The sequence below is a fragment of the Hesperophylax consimilis genome, chromosome 9, assembly GCF_061612785.1.
Source record: "Hesperophylax consimilis isolate HC1 chromosome 9, BYU_Hcon_1.0, whole genome shotgun sequence".
NCBI classification, from domain to species: Eukaryota; Metazoa; Arthropoda; class Insecta; order Trichoptera; family Limnephilidae; genus Hesperophylax; species Hesperophylax consimilis.
Window position 1 is genome coordinate 15330313 of NC_142844.1, and position 16987 is coordinate 15347299.

Here is a 16987-nt window from a genome sequence, read left to right on the forward strand (position 1 = left end):
TTTCATCCAATTTAAATTTTATTTGAAATAAAAAATTTTTTTAATCATAACTTCAGAACGAATCTAAGTAAAGGTAGGTCTGCTCTAAATCCTTAATTTTGTTACTGAAAAAGGCTTTGTACTGGAAAACATTTCACGAATTTTAATTGCATAGTCATGCTATTCGATTTATTTGTTGGTCCTGGATTCGTCGTACGTACCAAGGAATTTGAACAGATGTTTTACGTCAGGCCGTTTTTAAATTAAAGCTAAATACTTAATATCTGATACCACGCCCTCTCACGTGTGTTTTAATAAGCATAATTATCAGGATTAATCCCAGCTACACCCCCCTCTCCACCAATAACCTGTAGCAGGAGCAAACACGGGAATGAGCGTAGGTATATAAAAATAAATACTGACACAACGCCGGAGTGTTGAACACCCATACCACCTCACGGCCACAACTTGCTTCCAATACAGTATAAAACACATGGTTTGCCCCAAAACCGGCATTTCCATTCGGTTTATTCAACCAACCAGTTCAATTCGTCTTCCACGACGTTTAATCAGTGAAGTGTCGATTCATTTTCCAAATCAAAATGCCTGGTCGTCCATTGTGGCAGGTATGTTGTGTTGATCTCTTTGCATTTTCCGTGTTTTAAAGCGAGCTGTCATTGTGAAAAAAGTGGATTTGAATTTGATTTGATCAAAGGTTTGATCGTGAAAATGCTGTTTCTTTTTGTGACACAATTTCAATAACTCAAAACCGATAATATGTTAACAAATATATTTAATTGTGATTATCTTTGATCAGATAGTTTTATAGTAGGGCATCAAAGGGTGATTTTAAATAACCAATTCAATAGTGGTGAAAATCAAACAAATTTGACTGATTTTTATTTCAATTAATAAACGGTGTACAATGTCATAAACTCTTAAAAATAACATATAAAACATAAAGTTAATAAAATTTTAAGATTTCTTTACAATTTTTAAATTAATTGTACATCTTCCAGTGAGTTTAATTGGGTACTTTAATGTCTGCGATGAGGAAATTCGCTGGAATAGTGTGAAAAATCTTTTGCAATATGACAATCATGATATCTTCGATGGTTCGCGCCAAAATTGGCTTCAGTGATTCAGCCACTGGCCGCCAGTTGGCGTTTAGGTAGGCGTTGGTGCCGTCCTCTGGAAATAACAAAATAAACATTCAATTTTATCAAATAATATTGAAAAAAATCTAAATTATAGTCGATTTGTTGAAATTTCAGAATCACTGAACATGCTCAGTATGAATACGTCAAACAACAAAAACACAACCGAACACCTGAAATTTTGAAACTTTGTTTGACAAGAAATGTAACTAATGCGTATTTTACAATCTCTCCGTCTCTTCTTGAATCGCAGTATTAATTTTTAAAAAATATATGCTTGCCCAGCTACTCTGGAAGATTACAATGGGAAAAGTTTGAAATATTTCTGAATTTATTATAAATATACATTTAATTTCGATGAAATTACATTTTTCCTCAAATTACAAATTTTCGTCATTATGTTGTAAACAATATTGTTTATTAATTTATTAACTGAACAACCGAACACAGTTTTTTTCCTTCAATATTACCTACTAACAGCCGTAAAACCCAGCGCCAGTTTCTAATTTGTATCGTGTCTCTAAAATTATAAGTAGGTATGTAGTTTCAAAAATATTAGAAATCCTAATGGGAAGAGACTTTATCCAAAGTTTTTTCTTGAATCTTCTCATTGTCTGAAGTTTCATAAAACGCCGTAAGTAAATTTACTGTAAATAAATTATTTATAATAAATTTGCATTGCATGTTTAATTTAAAAATATAATAAAATTTAATAATGACGCATACCGACCATGACGCATCCTTGATTGTACCGCTAAGCAACATTTATTCTAACTTCGAACTCGAAATGGTCCCCCAAGTCCATTCATTCATTTTTGCTCCCATTAATCTCCCCTCAACACGCCCATTTTCGCGCTCTCGGCGCTCTCAACTTGAACGTCAAAATCCCAGGAGCACATAGATTCACAGAGGTGAAAAACAAAACATTCCACTAGCAAATACGACACTAGCGCCAATAGCGAAAACTTTCCTAACTAAGCGCTCCATAAGTTCATCTGTTTTCCCATAGAGGGCAGTACGAGCATCATGATACTAGACGGCTTAATAATTTTCTTTCACAACCTCCGAGAATATTCGGGAACAAGTTTTTGAAAATAGTCGAAATATTTATAGACTTTTGCAAGCGATTCTGGCGAATTTCCAACAAAAATGCCGGACTCCCACGCTTTCCTGGCATCAGAAGACGTCATTAAAGTATGTTCCGTGTGGTAGGTACCCTGTAATAATTCTGAAATCTGCTTAGTTTCAGTAACAACTGAATGTTATTTTCAAAACCCAACATGTTATAAACAAACAAACTCTTTATCAAGCTAGCACATTGATCATAACAAAAACCAACATAGATTTAAAACGTTAATCGAAATTAAAGAAATATCGTAATCAATTATTCATCTTAATTTTAAATTATTTACTTCTCTAAAAAATCTAGATAATATGCAACATCTTTGAAAGCTTCGCTTGTTGGATATTTTAAAAGGTAACTTGGAAAAATACGTACCTATATTATAATATATATATAATAAGAACACTAAATTAAATACATATTTTTATAATAAGAACACAAAATTAAAACTTTCATACTGAATAAAATTTACGAATTATAAATAATAATAAAATATATTAACACAAAAATACGGTTAGTTGATAAAATATTTACTAGTAACTGAGAAAGGACTTTTGCGTAAACATAAAAAACCATGCCAGCAACTTATAAGCACATCTTTTTGCTCTAATTGAGATAGGTATATAACTAAATTTCTTACCAAGAGATTTGATGCCATCAAAAAGATTGTTCATTCTGAAAGTTAGCCCACCAATATTAAATTTGACATGCGTGGCCGTAACGTTGAAAAATGCAAATTCATCTCTTTTGTACGGAATCACGTCGCTGAGAATGTCGATTTCCAAATCGGCTAAAAAAATCAAAAGAATTTTTAATAAAATATTTCCTTCAATATTCAATCATATCGCAGAAACAATTTGTCATAATTTTTGTGTCAGAAAATATTACAAAATTAATAATATAAAAAGATTTTTCATATGGGGAGAACCGCTGTACGGAAGAATACCAGGAAAACAGAGAAGTGGTGAGATAAAGAAGCGCGTGAATCGGACGGAGTAGCGGGAAATATAAAAGATAGAGAGTTCCCATCTTTGTTGACATTCCTAACATAACGTATCCGATATTGGAATATGCGCGAGGCGTCCCAGTATCAGGGCTTCATAAGTGATTAGAGTAAATGTGGAAAATTGTTTAATACAAAATGCAACCATTTTGAAGTCTAGGTCTAGAATAATTCTAGAACACCATTCCATAAAAAAGAAAAGTATTAAATCAGCTTAGGAACCAAACTTTCAATTGAAACTGAAGGTGTCCTGAAAACTTGTGTGAGGAAATGTTTTGACCTTGCAAAGTAATTTGGAAGTTTATAGGCGTATTTTTGAATGCATGTTAAAACAATATTATTTCTATTTAGTTGGTGTGCATTATTTTCTAGTATTTCGTAACAGTATATTTCCTCAAATTTAAAAGTAATCAATACAGTGTGGCACCGACGCGCCACTTTACATTCATTGAAATACTCACAGGCGACATTGCTATTGACCTAAATTACATTCTGTTTTGAAATGCAGCAATGGTATCAGTTATTTACTAATTCTTAGCCCAGTAAATCAAACAACTAATGTCCAAGATAAGTTATTCATATCGAATCGTTTTCGAATAGTCTACCACTACATTCCTTTGTTGATTTTGCTCACTGCTTGCTCACTCAAAACTTCTTATCCTAAGAAACAAATATCAATGTTTCATTGATTTTCAACTCAGTCTTTCAAATCTGACCAAAAAAGGTTTTTTCAGAAGATTACGAATATTAATAATAATAATAACTTTATGTTTTACTGAAAGGACAAATATATTTTTCTGTATTTTTTATCAATTCTTACAAATAATATAAAAGGTTAGGTTATCATGGCCATAATGGATAATATGATATTTTCGCAAACTACCAAAGAGCCTCACAATCCTTACGCATTGCTTCAAGTTATATCTAATAACCTACCTTCCTACCCTGTCTTACAAGAGAAGGATTAAATATAACTCCAACCAAGCTATAGTTTATTTTAAAAAAACCTACTTGGTTCAAACCAGCATTTTCCTCTCCCGAGCAATGGCACTAGAAGGATTTTTCCTCTTAGATCGTAAATTCCCTCTATTCGAAGATGTGGTATTTTGATTCTCGTGAAAAAGTCGTACGACTTAGTTTCATCCACTCTGAAATAAATTAAATGATACAAATATGTAGTATAAATAATTAAAGATTTATTTTTCATTATTAGTTTCTAAAATTTCATAGAGGACTCGGTTAAAGAATTTTTTTTTTAAATTTGTAAGTATGTCATATCGAGTGCCATATACGTCAACGCTTGATCTAATATGTAATTGAAAGTTATGGAAATAAAATTAAACTTTTTTATACTATCACTTACTCACTAATGACTACCTCCGTGTTACCGAAACCTGTAATTACAACATCATTAAGTGCTGCATTTACGCTGACAGGTCCTTCGCCTTGTAAAATCCGAATCTTTGGAATTTTCATTGGATCCAGTTGAGGAATTCCAATATCGGGAATACCTGGAATTTAACAAAAAACATCGTTTTAAAATACTGTTTTTGGATTGCCCTCCTTCGCGCATTTTTTATTAGTATTGAAAATCATAAATGGTTAACTCCATAGAAAAAAAAGGTCACATCGGTAACGGAAAGTATTTCTACGGTACCAGGAAATCACACAAGCGAAGAGGTTACGGATTATTTCCGTTTGTCCGGTTATTTCATTGCGTTGGCGTTACGAGCGCTTCTAGTTTCTGCGTACGTACCTTCTCGAAGTACGTATTATGTAGGTTCATACCATAAATACTGATATGGCGTTCAAGAAAATAGATATACAGTTACTCACCATCTTTCAATTTATCAAAAATTCCTTGAACAGCTACTCGGGAACAGTCTCCAAAATTAGGATCACTTTTGTAGCACGTCTTTATGAAATTTGCTGAAATTATAAATTTAAAAAAATATATTTTATTTATTCCGATCCACTTTCAGTAGCTCGCCATGGATTTAATTCTAATGCTCAGCTATTGTATTTATTGGATTAATAAAGCATAATAAAGTCTATCTCCACTTTAAAAAGTTACAACAATCTCAATATGTATGATCCTTATATTTTCTTTTATTCAAAATACTTACGTTTTTCTTTATAGTATTTATCACTCGCCTCAGAAACTTGCAGCGCGAAAAGCGCGCACATTAATTTTATAACGAACATTTTCACTTTCACTGTCTTCTTTATACTCGTCTAGCCTCTGCTCTCCTAGTAGGATGAGTAGCACGTGGGAGTAATATTCCTATGAACTGTTTTGGGGATTGTTTGTTTACGTTTTCATTGATTTTACACCATAGAGCCACCGTCCAGAACTAAGGAAAAGCACCCACTTCCGAGGAATGCTCAGGCTTTACTAATATCAACAGTTGCAGAGGCTTGTCAGTTGGTATGGAATTATAGTATATTACATCATTTTGTAATACAAACTCCATTGAAATTGCATGTAGGAACCTGGGCCGAACTGGGAACCCCCTCTTGCAGGCGACATTCTGTACTTGCCCTCACCTCCATGGAAATCACTATTAATTCGTCTCGGTGCTGTGGCTACCGCATTGCTTGGGCATATTATTTTTGTCGCAGAATATACTAAAACTTTCCAGTATTTACACAGCGATAGTTCACCCCTGGGAAAATCGGGTTTATTGTTGAACATGTTACACGAGTTTATGCACAAATACGTCTAGTAATAAACTATTAGATGTATTCTATGTGCAAAAATATTTATTTTTTAAACACTTTTTGTAAATGCAATAATTTTTTCATATAATTGTGTAAGCAAGTAATATTGTTTCGCAATTAGTTGATGAAAACATTTACATTATTTAGAAAAAAAATAAATTTAATATCAATCCTAACTAATGCGGTTGTTATTCCGAACCACTAAATATTTACACAAGACCTACAGATTTAAAAATAATAGCTAATCCTTCCCACGTCTTTGGGGAAATAGCCATGAAATTAAAGCCGGACTTCATTTGATCAACCTCAATTAATTTTGAATAAAATACCAGTAAAAAAATAAAGCAGTGTTGTGCAAAAAGTTTTCCCCATACTTTTTATAACTGTAATAAATATTTGACCTCATTTAGATTTTCATTACCCTCTGCATTGGCGTGAATCATCGAGTTCCAATTTTCAAAGCCCCCTTTTCTTCGTCTTACAACACACGAACCTTGAGTGACGAGTGCGTTGTGTACATTTTCTCAATGGGTTTGAATTGCACATAAGAAGAATATGGAGGTGCCTATGGCCTATGGCCTATGCCTGTGCAGTTAGTTACCCGCATGTGCATGTCGCTCTGAGCTGCAGTGCCGTACTCACTTTCTCCATTTGCTAAGTTAACGTAAGTATACTTGTCGCTGACACTGTAACCAGATAAACCAGTTTAATTTCCGTGGATTCAGTTAAGGTTTTGTGATAATTAGGTCTTTATTAAATTATATCCTTTGATTACATTATTATTAGGGTATTCTACTATGGCTAAACTTATATATCTTTCCAATTATGTTAGTTCATGTTCCTTTTATTCACTAAACACTGAATAAGCACTGCTTATAAACCGTCGAATGACTTTTATCTTAGCAATTTTGTTTTTGCTTTTCACCTATATATGTTTGATTCAAAATCTACCTGTGTTTTTCTAAATCTCGGAGGTCTGCAATCATCAACTCAATTTCTCGTTTGACGACTGGAAATCGGGTAGTTTACCTACTTTGCAGGTTTTAAAACAAAAACAAACATTTATTGTAGTTTTCTTTTGCCATTGTTTTTTATTTTATATTTAACCATCTTATATAACCAGGTCTTATTAGCTAGGTACCTACTAACACAAGCTTCCTCTTCAATTCAACTTGAATATAATATGAAAATAATTAATTATAAGGGTACCATAAGCTATAAACTTAAAAAACGAATGGTAGTCCTTGAAGTCAAACATTTAGAATTCCGACATATTGACTGATATAAAACAATGGTACATGTCAGTAACCTACCTATCTGTTTTTTTTTTACTGATAACAAGGTTGTTTTTGGTTGATTCAGGATATCACCATTATCATACCAATTATATTGTGATCAGTCGACATAATTCACTTATATTATTGCCTTATTATCTTATTTAGAGTGATGTTTATTTTAATTTCATTAGGGTATTAAGTGATAGTCATTACTGATTAATGATAAATGATAACCCACATGATGCTGGCATTCGTCGGTATGTTGCTCAATGATCCTACTATAATAATAGGTATGACAGTAAAGTTGGTAGGGACTATCAGAGGAGAGGGATTTGAACATCCACAACGTCGAAGGTTGAAACGATTGACTATTCACATTTAGCGATGCGTTGGCTGCTAAAGAACATGAACATGCACTCACGGAGAAATAAGAGTATTGCTAATTTATTAGGAATCTCTTCAAATTATTGTTAATCCGGTTAAAAGGGGATTGAAGGCCTTACCGAATGAATTAACAGGTTTCCTGATAAACTTTTAGTAAATTACCAATATATTATCACGATGTAGGAACGTTCATCAAAATCCGATTATTTTCGCATTTCGTCGCGATAATAAATTATCAATACTCATTTTTCTCCGTTCTGTGTATTAATATTTACACGAGGATTGGAGTAAAAACTAAAACACGAAAGATTGGCAGATTAGAGAATATCATCAACGTTACATTATTTGACATCAGATTTACTTTCCGGCTAACATGTTAACATGTAACATGGTTTAACCGTTTTAGTTAGTTGTTATCAACAATCTTATTTCGTAAATACATGTATTTGAATTTCGAATTTGTTTTCTTGAATGAATGAATAAATAAGTTAATGAACGAAGTGGAATCTTGGAATTGGAAACCCACTTCCCGACATCCGATCGAGCCGAAACTCTGCAGATGGACTGGTTATCGAAGACAATACGTTCTATCAAGTTTTGGTGGGAATCGCGTACACACACGCGGATGTGGACTTTTCTGGATTGACTTGCATGAATTGGATGACATTATGAAAATTTACAGCAGTTAATATACTAAATAAACCTCGCTACCATCCAATTAGGATTTGAGTGCGATTCACTCATTTTAGTCAGTCCCTGGGAAGGAAGGTTCAATCCTCAGACAAACCATTTTTATATATATTTGTAAATACATCTATTAATAAAAATAGATGTAAGTTTCACGAAAAAAAAACATTCTTGTGGATTTTATTAATACATGTAAAAATAAGCTTAAAATTGCACGGAACCAGCGGGAACCAAGTCTATTTTTAAAATATGTTAAAATTCCGTTATGCCAGAGCTCACTGTTTGAATGGTTTTCGTGGGACAAATGAACTGTTTTTCAGCTTCAGGTAGGCATTGTAGAAATAGATGGTCTCAAATTTTTTTTAAATTTGGCGAGTAATTGTACTTTGATATTAGTTACATATATAAATTAATTTTTATATAAGTAACTAATTGCAAGATTTGTGGTGTGCTTAATCTCCCACCGCCTTCACACTGAGATGAAATAAATGCTATAATTAACCAGCATAACCTTTTGGCGTCTTCCATCTGAAACAACAAATCGACAAGCTTTTGGAAAACTGTCAAATAAACAAAGTGACCATTTGTAAGACGAACAAATAATTGTGTCGCCAAATCTCTGAATCTGAAAGGATTCGTGTTTTTAAACATCAGTTTTTCATATTTAAAAAAAAAAAAACAACTTTTCTTCAAATCCTCTATTTTTGAAAACCAATGTTTATCGTATTCAATCATAAATATGTATGAAACAACAATTAAATTCGATGACCTCCGTGCCATAGCGGTTAGGCCCCTGGTCATTAGTGCAGATGTCGCTTTTCAAAATAGTGCAAACATACGTTCAAATACCGGTGAAGGCAAAAAAAAACATAAATTGATATGTTGTAAATTTGCACCTTTTGCATAATGGTAGGTACTTTTATTATGTGTGTTTAAGCGCTGATTAAATAATAATATGCAGAGATTACTCTCAGTAGAAGAACAACTATTCGAGTTCACGACGTTGCTTAGTTTTGTTTGTAATTATGTTTATTTGGTACTTACTTCCCATTTAACTTCCTTCCCCCTTCATTCAGAATGACAAAGTTCCCAAAACCGGGATTGTCTCATTGATGATCTATATGGGTTGTCATAGGACTACAGTAATTCAGATGTTGAGACTTTACTTTGCTTTTAATACAACGTTATATATGCCTTTTTACCTTAATAAACCCTGCACCTACTTCCAACATTGGGTGTACGTAACGAAAAATGTAAATTCTCGAAGAAAACCCAAGATGTCAAATATCTGGGGATCACTATAGAAAGTAAATGAAATTTAAGAAACGTGTCGATAGCTGTGTTAAAATAATTATAAAACTCGCTTATATACTTGTACTATTAAGAAATATCCTTAAATTTTCAAATATTAAAAGGTTTTTCTTAGCTCTGGTGCAGTCGGTTCTGCAGTATGGCCTAATTGCGTGGGGAAGCATTTATAAGACCAACTTGTATCCGATAGTGATAGTGACAAAAATGATTATTAAAATTAATCTTAAAAAAAGCAAGATATTTTGTGAACTTTTCGATTAATTTATGGTCCTATCGGCTGTCAAACTTTTTGAATAAATGCTATCTTATTTTTTTTTTAACGAAACTGAACTTTCATAAGAGACTTATATATAAACGAGAGCTGCACAAAACCATCACCAATAGCCAAGGCCTAAAGCTTTTAAAGATTTACCTGGTGATTTTCAGATATGTTGCTACCGTCTGTATTTTCACTCATTCATTTATTATCCAATATTTGTGTAATATTTTAGAAACAGGTAATTTTTTGTAACTATACCTACCATTTTTAAGCTATTGTTGTATTACACATAATTTTTAAGAATTGGTAAATAGACTAGCTGCCCAGTTAGTCCCGAGAGGTTGGTTTAGTTTTGGTGCTGTTCAAAAATAACAACTAATTACACGCGGTTATTATATGGTACAAAAGCATGTTCAATTTAATTTCTAGTGGAGAAGGAATTAGGGTTTTTTAAAATAGTCAAAGGTCAGTAAAATTGCAATCGTATTCGGTGAAGTGATTGCCATTGATTTTTTATTATGAAAGTATGTTTGTACAAATAGTGATTTAAAATGAAACAACCACTCTCCCTTATCTATTTAAAATTAATGATACTTACGTTTAAATTAGGAAAAAATAGGAAAAATATGAACAATTAATTATTACATTATTTTATGAGGCGTCAAATGATTTATTTAATGTATTAAGAAACTCGCGTTAAAAAGAGGTGATCCTTTTGGCTGAAACATATTTTAATTTCTGCGCTTGTGGGATATGTTTTGTTTATTCAAAGGTTGAATATAGATATATAGATATATAGATGTGTTTTTTGTGTTTTATTGAATTTTCTATAAAAATAAATATTTTAACAAGGATAAGGTTTTTTTTTGTTTATGTCTTTGTTGTTGGGATGTGTTTTTGTGAGTGTATTTTAGTGAGGTCATGTATTAGTGTAATTTTTTTGCGATTGTGTGTATCAGTGTAAATGTCTTTTGTGTGTGGGTGTTTTGTGGGTTATGTTTTGCTATATTCTGTTTTAATTTCTTTAATTTGGAGGTTTTTTTCATAATGGTGTGTCTCTTAGGCAGTGTTTTGTTGTTTTGTGACCGTACTTAGATTTACTTTACTTATTTTTTGAGGTTATGTTTTCTGCGTATTGGGAGGTAGTGTTTTCTAGGGAGTGTGTTTTAGTATTTTGTGTGTGCTTGGGTACAATGAGGGTGTTTTTTTATGTAAATGTGTGTGTGATTGTGTATAATGAGGGTGTGTTTTGTGTATATTTGTATGGTGGGGTTGTGTTTTTTGGCGAGGGTATGTTTTAGTGTAAATGTGTCTGTGGTTGTGTAATTGTGTAATTGTAGTGATGGTGTGATTTTTGTATTGTGAGGTAGTGTTTTCGTGAGGGTGTATTTTTGTATTGTGGGATTGTGTTTTTTGCAAATATGTGCGTGGTTGTGTATAGTGAGGGTGTGTTTTTAATAATATATTATAGTGAGGTTGTGTTTTAGTGTAAATGTGTGTGTAGTTGTGTTTAGTGAGGGTGTGTTTTTGTATAAATATATTGTGTGTTGTTGTGTATGGTAGGGGTGTGTTTTTGTAGAAATGTATAGTGAGGTTGTGTTTTCATGAGTGTGTTTTAGTGTAAATGTTTGTGTCTGTGAGAGCGTGTTTTTGTGTAAATACGTATATAACGAGGTTGTGTTTATGCGTGAATGTGTATCGTGAAGGTGTGTTTGTTTGTAGATGTGTATCGCGAGGTTATGTTTTAGTGAGTTATGTTTTTGTGAGTTGTGTTTTATAGAGGTTTGTCTTAAGTCTTGTGTCGGTGTAACTGTTAACATGTTAGATGTATGTTGTCTGTTTATTTTGTTTAGGTGTTTATCTTGTGGTGTATATATTTTTTGAAAAAGAGATGTCAAGATAATTTATTATAGTATCATTGTCTGTTTTTGAGAGAACACGGTTTCTGAATGTTTTCGAGTTATCGTGTTATTAAAAGATGCATTATTTTAAGGAATTTCCGTTTTTATTTACATGTTCGATTTGATTTTGTTAATGTGATCCCCAAAAAAGTTTAGTGTATTAACTAATTAAGCATGTGAAGTCAATTTTTTATGTGTGAAATCACAATGTGCAGTGATATGGTAGAACCTGTGTACGCAGAAAGTATATTGTATTAGGTATACCTAAGTGAATAGTTTTTTAGGATGTCGTAGATATTTTGTGTGTGATTCGTGCTGTTTCACCGGAAATACATATATAAAAGAGTAATAAATATAAATAATTGGCATATAATATAAGCTACATAATATAATATGTGCAAGCATGCGGGCGGAGTTAATTATCATTGACAGTTGGTATTTGTTTCGGTTTCTCTAGGAAGGCATACAATTGTAGTTATTGAATCGTGCAGGATGTCCCTACCTAGCAGAGAAGACTTTAGAATTTGTGTGTGAATGTGTTTGTATTCAAAGTACTATTCAATCCATGTGACATATTTACACTTTTTGTGTGCAAAATGTTTCCATAATTGAAATATAATACTACTTGTTCCTGCGTATAATGCTTGTATTTAATGTAATGTGCGCATATCATGTTTAAAGCATGTTTAAAAAAAACTCAAATGTGTACTGTCAATGTGTAAAAGAGAACAAATTTATTATAAATTATATTAAGCTAGAATTACAATAGAGAGAATCGATTAATAAATAAGATAGAGTAGAATTAGCTTAAGTTAATTATGAATAAATTATCAGGAGTGCATAAGAGTCTACATGTGGCGGGTGTTGCCCATTCCTCCGTGACCGGACTGTGAGGCTCCCTTGTTGTACCCCATCTGCAGGTTCACCTGTCCTTCAGAGGCACGGAGCTGCTCCTCAGTGAAGGTTCTTTCATTCTTATCTGCCATCTTGGGGCCCATGCTTGGTCCAGTGTATTCTGGATGCTTTTGGGTCTGGAATAAAATAAATAAAAAAATAAATTTATGCCATGCACACTCAAAATTTGTAAATTTTGAAAGGAATCATATAAATGGTTAAAAATTTTTAAAAAATCACAACTCACATCTTGAAGATAATTAGAAAAAATAAATTTTTGGCGGTCTAGAAGTTTCCAAACAAGATAAAAAGAAGAGTGAAATTATGTAAACTTTATAAATACTCACGATTCTGGCAAGGGAATATAAGCAAAGTGTAACTTGGACAATGTTTCGGCGCTCGAACAAATCTGCGGTTTGGAAAATCTCCTCCTCCGGTACACCGTACTTCTTTATGGCAGCCTGGAACCTAAACAAAATAAAACACTTTATTAAATTTTATTTTTTTAAAGTCGTACCCCTTTCTACACACAGAATTGAAGTTATTAGAAGAATTAAATGTAGAGATGGATATGATACCCACGAAATTTTTGTTTACCTCTGAACGTTTTCCATCAACTGGAAGTTTGTTCCCTTTTCCTGGATCTTCTTGACCGATCCTGGAGCAATTTTGTTAATCAGTTTACACAGGACAATTCCATCACGAAGAACATCCTCATAGGGAGTTCCGGGAAGATCTTCCCCCAGCACGCTGTAAATCCAAACAAGGACTTCCTTCTCTTGGTCCAAACTGCGAATCTAAAATTAAGAAAACACATAACAATCAGCCAAACTGTTTATCTAGCAAATTTCATCAGTTGCATCTAACACAATTTAATGCTATGTAGGTCAATGTAAAATTATTTCTCTTATCAACAAGTGTTTTTTTGGAAAATCACATTTCACATTATTCTCAGGGTGTGAATTATTTTTAGCACAAAAATATATCAAATCTAAAACATCTCAGCCATATAATTTAATAACAGCCAAATCATCTCATGAATGTGAAGTTGCACACGAATATAATCTTTTTACCGCGAGAGCTATTTTAATCTGCGGTTTGGAAGGGAAGAGTGTCACAGAGTGCGCGGGTGTAAAAGCTCTTGATAAATTATTACCGAACCTTAGTGTGCCCGAAATAGAGAAGGAAAAATTCAAGACTTGTGAATGAGAAACGCAACGGAAATGTGGTGTTAAATGTTATGCCTGGAAATAATCTAGTCATTCCACGCCTCGTAAACTGAATGCAACTGCAAGAGAAGTGCTTCTACTCATCATTCCCTTCTTCAGGTATCGTCATAAGTATAAACAAGATCTTTTCAGTCCAAAGAACATGACTAACAAGTAACTAATTTGAGATTTGGAATATTTAAGATGTGGTGAAATAATTAAAGTCGATGGGATACCCTTCATCGTCATCCAAAAGCTCTCCACCCAAAACGCTGGTCTTATCTTAAAATTTAACTCTTGTCTAAAAATCATTAAAAATAAAATGTGTTTATGAAATAAGCACGTTCTTGTAATTAGTGATTTATATTTGGATGAATGATGGTACCACGGATTTATCCACACCTTTTTAATGCCAGTATCCGACCAAAAGAAACCGGACTTACGTATCTCATTTCTCAAAATACTCCCCAAGCATATGATATCACCGCTGACTTGAGACCGATTCGAAGCTTGTAAACATTAATCTACGTCAATGGGATGTAAACATCTAAAGTGAAAAACGTTTGATGGTTTTGTGGGGCTGTGTTCATTAACGATGCTCGTAATTTAAGAACGGATTGGATTAGTTAGACCATTACTTCCCCTATTGTTTGTAAACGTTATCTTTCTCAGTGTTGGTTTTGGTTTAATTTATGTTTGTTTAAAAATATTTGAATGTGAGCTTTACATAGCTTGGATTACAAATGCTTTAAATTAAGACGTTGGTTTTCAGAAAAAACACTTAAAATTTCAGATTGTCAGTTGCACAAAGTTATCTGAGAAAATATTTAATTTATTTTTTATGATAATTAATTATCATTTCCACTTTACTGAATCACAGGAAACGAATGAACTTAAAAGTTAACTGCTAAATAATACACATCAAAATATGTTTGATTTCTGAAAAAAGGAAACAATTTTCTCTGAAATATATTAAATTTAAGTAAATGAATTCGACAGATTATATGTATATATATCATGTAAACATTCAAATAAGTAATCTTAATAACGTATAAAGTAAGGGTTAAAAATATGATGCTACGAAATTTAGTCAAATTTTAATTTACTAACTTAATTGAAAACTACTTCATTATTTAAAATTTAAATAAATCGGTTTAAGTTTTAGTTATTTAAATTAATAACCTGCGTTTTGAACCTACAAAACGAATAATAATAAACACACCGGACAGTTAGTAAATAACTCTTGAAAACATACCGGCATTTTTATATATTTGACGGGGGCAAAACAAACAAAGGAATGAACCACAACGAACTAGAATGCTCCGCGGCTATCGTTTAACTGTCGCGGGAAAGCTCGCGTCGAGCTTTTTGCTGAGCGTCGCGGCGCCGGAGAAGTGGGGAGACGCCTCAACAAGTTGTGTATTTTACACCGATTATACTCGTTTATTTTATGTATTTATCTCAGAATATTCTCACTAAGTTATGTATTCGTTTATTACTGATCGTAAGCCAAACATATATAATAATATATCTAATGGAGAAATTATTGCAAGTGTATGCGCATAATGATATCATAAGCCAGAATGCAACCAATGTGTTTTTAAACATATTAAATATATACTCATATCAAAATAACGTGCGTATAAATAACAGTAGTTTGTTTCGTGGAAAATGAAAGCAGGGTGATAGAAATTGTAGCTATTTTGTCGTTTTTTTAATTTGTGTTGCACTCTCTGCACATGTATTTTACTTTGTAAATGCGTTACAAGAGTGATTATTTATTTAATTTATGACATTTTATAGATTTTATGTACATTTAAATGCTCTTATATCTTCAAAAACTCTTGTTGTCTGTGTATCACACAATAAAACATTTAAAATATAAAAGCCCCAGAGGGCGTTAATAAATACTCTAATCAAATATATTTATAGTTGGTTCTACAACAAGGATTTTACGGGTTGTAGCCCTTATATATCACATTTCTGATTAAAAGCAAATTATTTATGTATTTCATCAAATGTATTGAAGATGTGTTCAACTGCACGGAAAATAGTTACAAGAAAACTTAAAGAAACTTAACTGACCAATAATAATAATTAAACTTTGGCATAATACTATACTCTTAAACGGGGTCTTTATAATTTAAATAGCGAATTTTACTTCACGATTACTATTACAAAATTATTATGTATATCAAATGTTTGTAAAATCCCGTTTGGGCGTATAATACAAATAAATTAGAAAATATTCGCCGGTTTTTGTTAGAACCATTTTTCGGTAAAACAGTAAAAAAATAATGCTAGCCATGATTTTTACATGATCATGGAGATGGTGCAGAATACTGAGGGTTGTAAGGTCAGTTGGAGGACGGAGGGACCAAGTTTGAATACCACAGAGTTTGTAGTTAAACACATTGTTTGTTGTTGGTTAAATTCCAATTCTTTTAACTATAAATAAATCCTTGATACTTGACAGAAACTTCTCCAGCTTCATTAAATACCAATTTTTTCCCAAGCATCAATTTTGATATAATTGTGGTGCATTGGCAATTCAAAACCTACCTTGAACTTTATACAAATAAGTAACGGAAAATCCCTGAACGTAATAATTCAAAATAGCCGAAATTCTGAAATTATTAAAATTTTTCAGTTTTTGGCATGCCGTGCCATAATGTGTAGGTGAAAGAACGTGGTAAATGATAAAATATTTGAGTTTAGCCACGGCTTTAAAATGGTGTGCTATTAAGTAACACTACGAGTGATGGTTGGTGGATTCTTAGACCATGTCACATTTAGGTATATTTACGTATCTTTGAGTATTTCATTTGGAACCTATTTAGGGTCATCAAGCTCAAAATAAATTCTCACCTGTTTGTGAAGGGGAATGCACATTATCAATGTAGGTAGTATATTTTTATTCGCTCTGTCAAACTATGATTGTTTTTAATAGATCTTTGCATACTCCTTGCTTCATTCACATTCATACATTGTCTCACACAATACTCTTCTATTATTCTGACTCTTGACAAAGCCAGACTCAAGTATTTGGTTTACTTAATCGTGCTAAGTCTTCCTCATATTAA

General features: G+C 32.5%; 3 protein-coding genes across 3 annotated transcripts in view; 1 reads left to right on the top strand and 2 right to left on the bottom strand.

Moving 5' to 3' along the window:
* Positions 1–446: 446 nt before the first annotated feature.
* Positions 447–16987, top strand: part of LOC149420958 (muscle-specific protein 20-like) — a 45848-nt gene continuing 29307 nt past the window's right edge. Inside the window, exon 1 of the mRNA XM_089635314.1 lies at positions 447–605. Coding sequence (XP_089491440.1) covers positions 582–605 — 24 coding nt within the window. The 5' untranslated portion in view covers positions 447–581. The remainder of the gene's footprint in view (positions 606–16987) is intronic.
* Positions 859–5467, bottom strand: LOC149420959 (circadian clock-controlled protein daywake-like). Its single transcript, XM_089635109.1, has 6 exons — positions 5389–5467; positions 5099–5191; positions 4626–4773; positions 4274–4410; positions 2900–3049; positions 859–1170 (listed from the first exon to the last, which is right to left on the bottom strand). The coding sequence occupies exons 1-6, from the start codon at positions 5465–5467 to the stop codon at positions 1004–1006; spliced, it is 774 nt and encodes a 257-aa protein (XP_089491235.1). The 3' UTR covers positions 859–1003.
* On the bottom strand, positions 10367–15307 carry LOC149420960 (myophilin). Its single transcript, XM_089635645.1, has 4 exons — positions 15160–15307; positions 13294–13493; positions 13044–13164; positions 10367–12833 (listed from the first exon to the last, which is right to left on the bottom strand). The coding sequence occupies exons 1-4, from the start codon at positions 15163–15165 to the stop codon at positions 12651–12653; spliced, it is 510 nt and encodes a 169-aa protein (XP_089491771.1). The 5' UTR covers positions 15166–15307; the 3' UTR covers positions 10367–12650.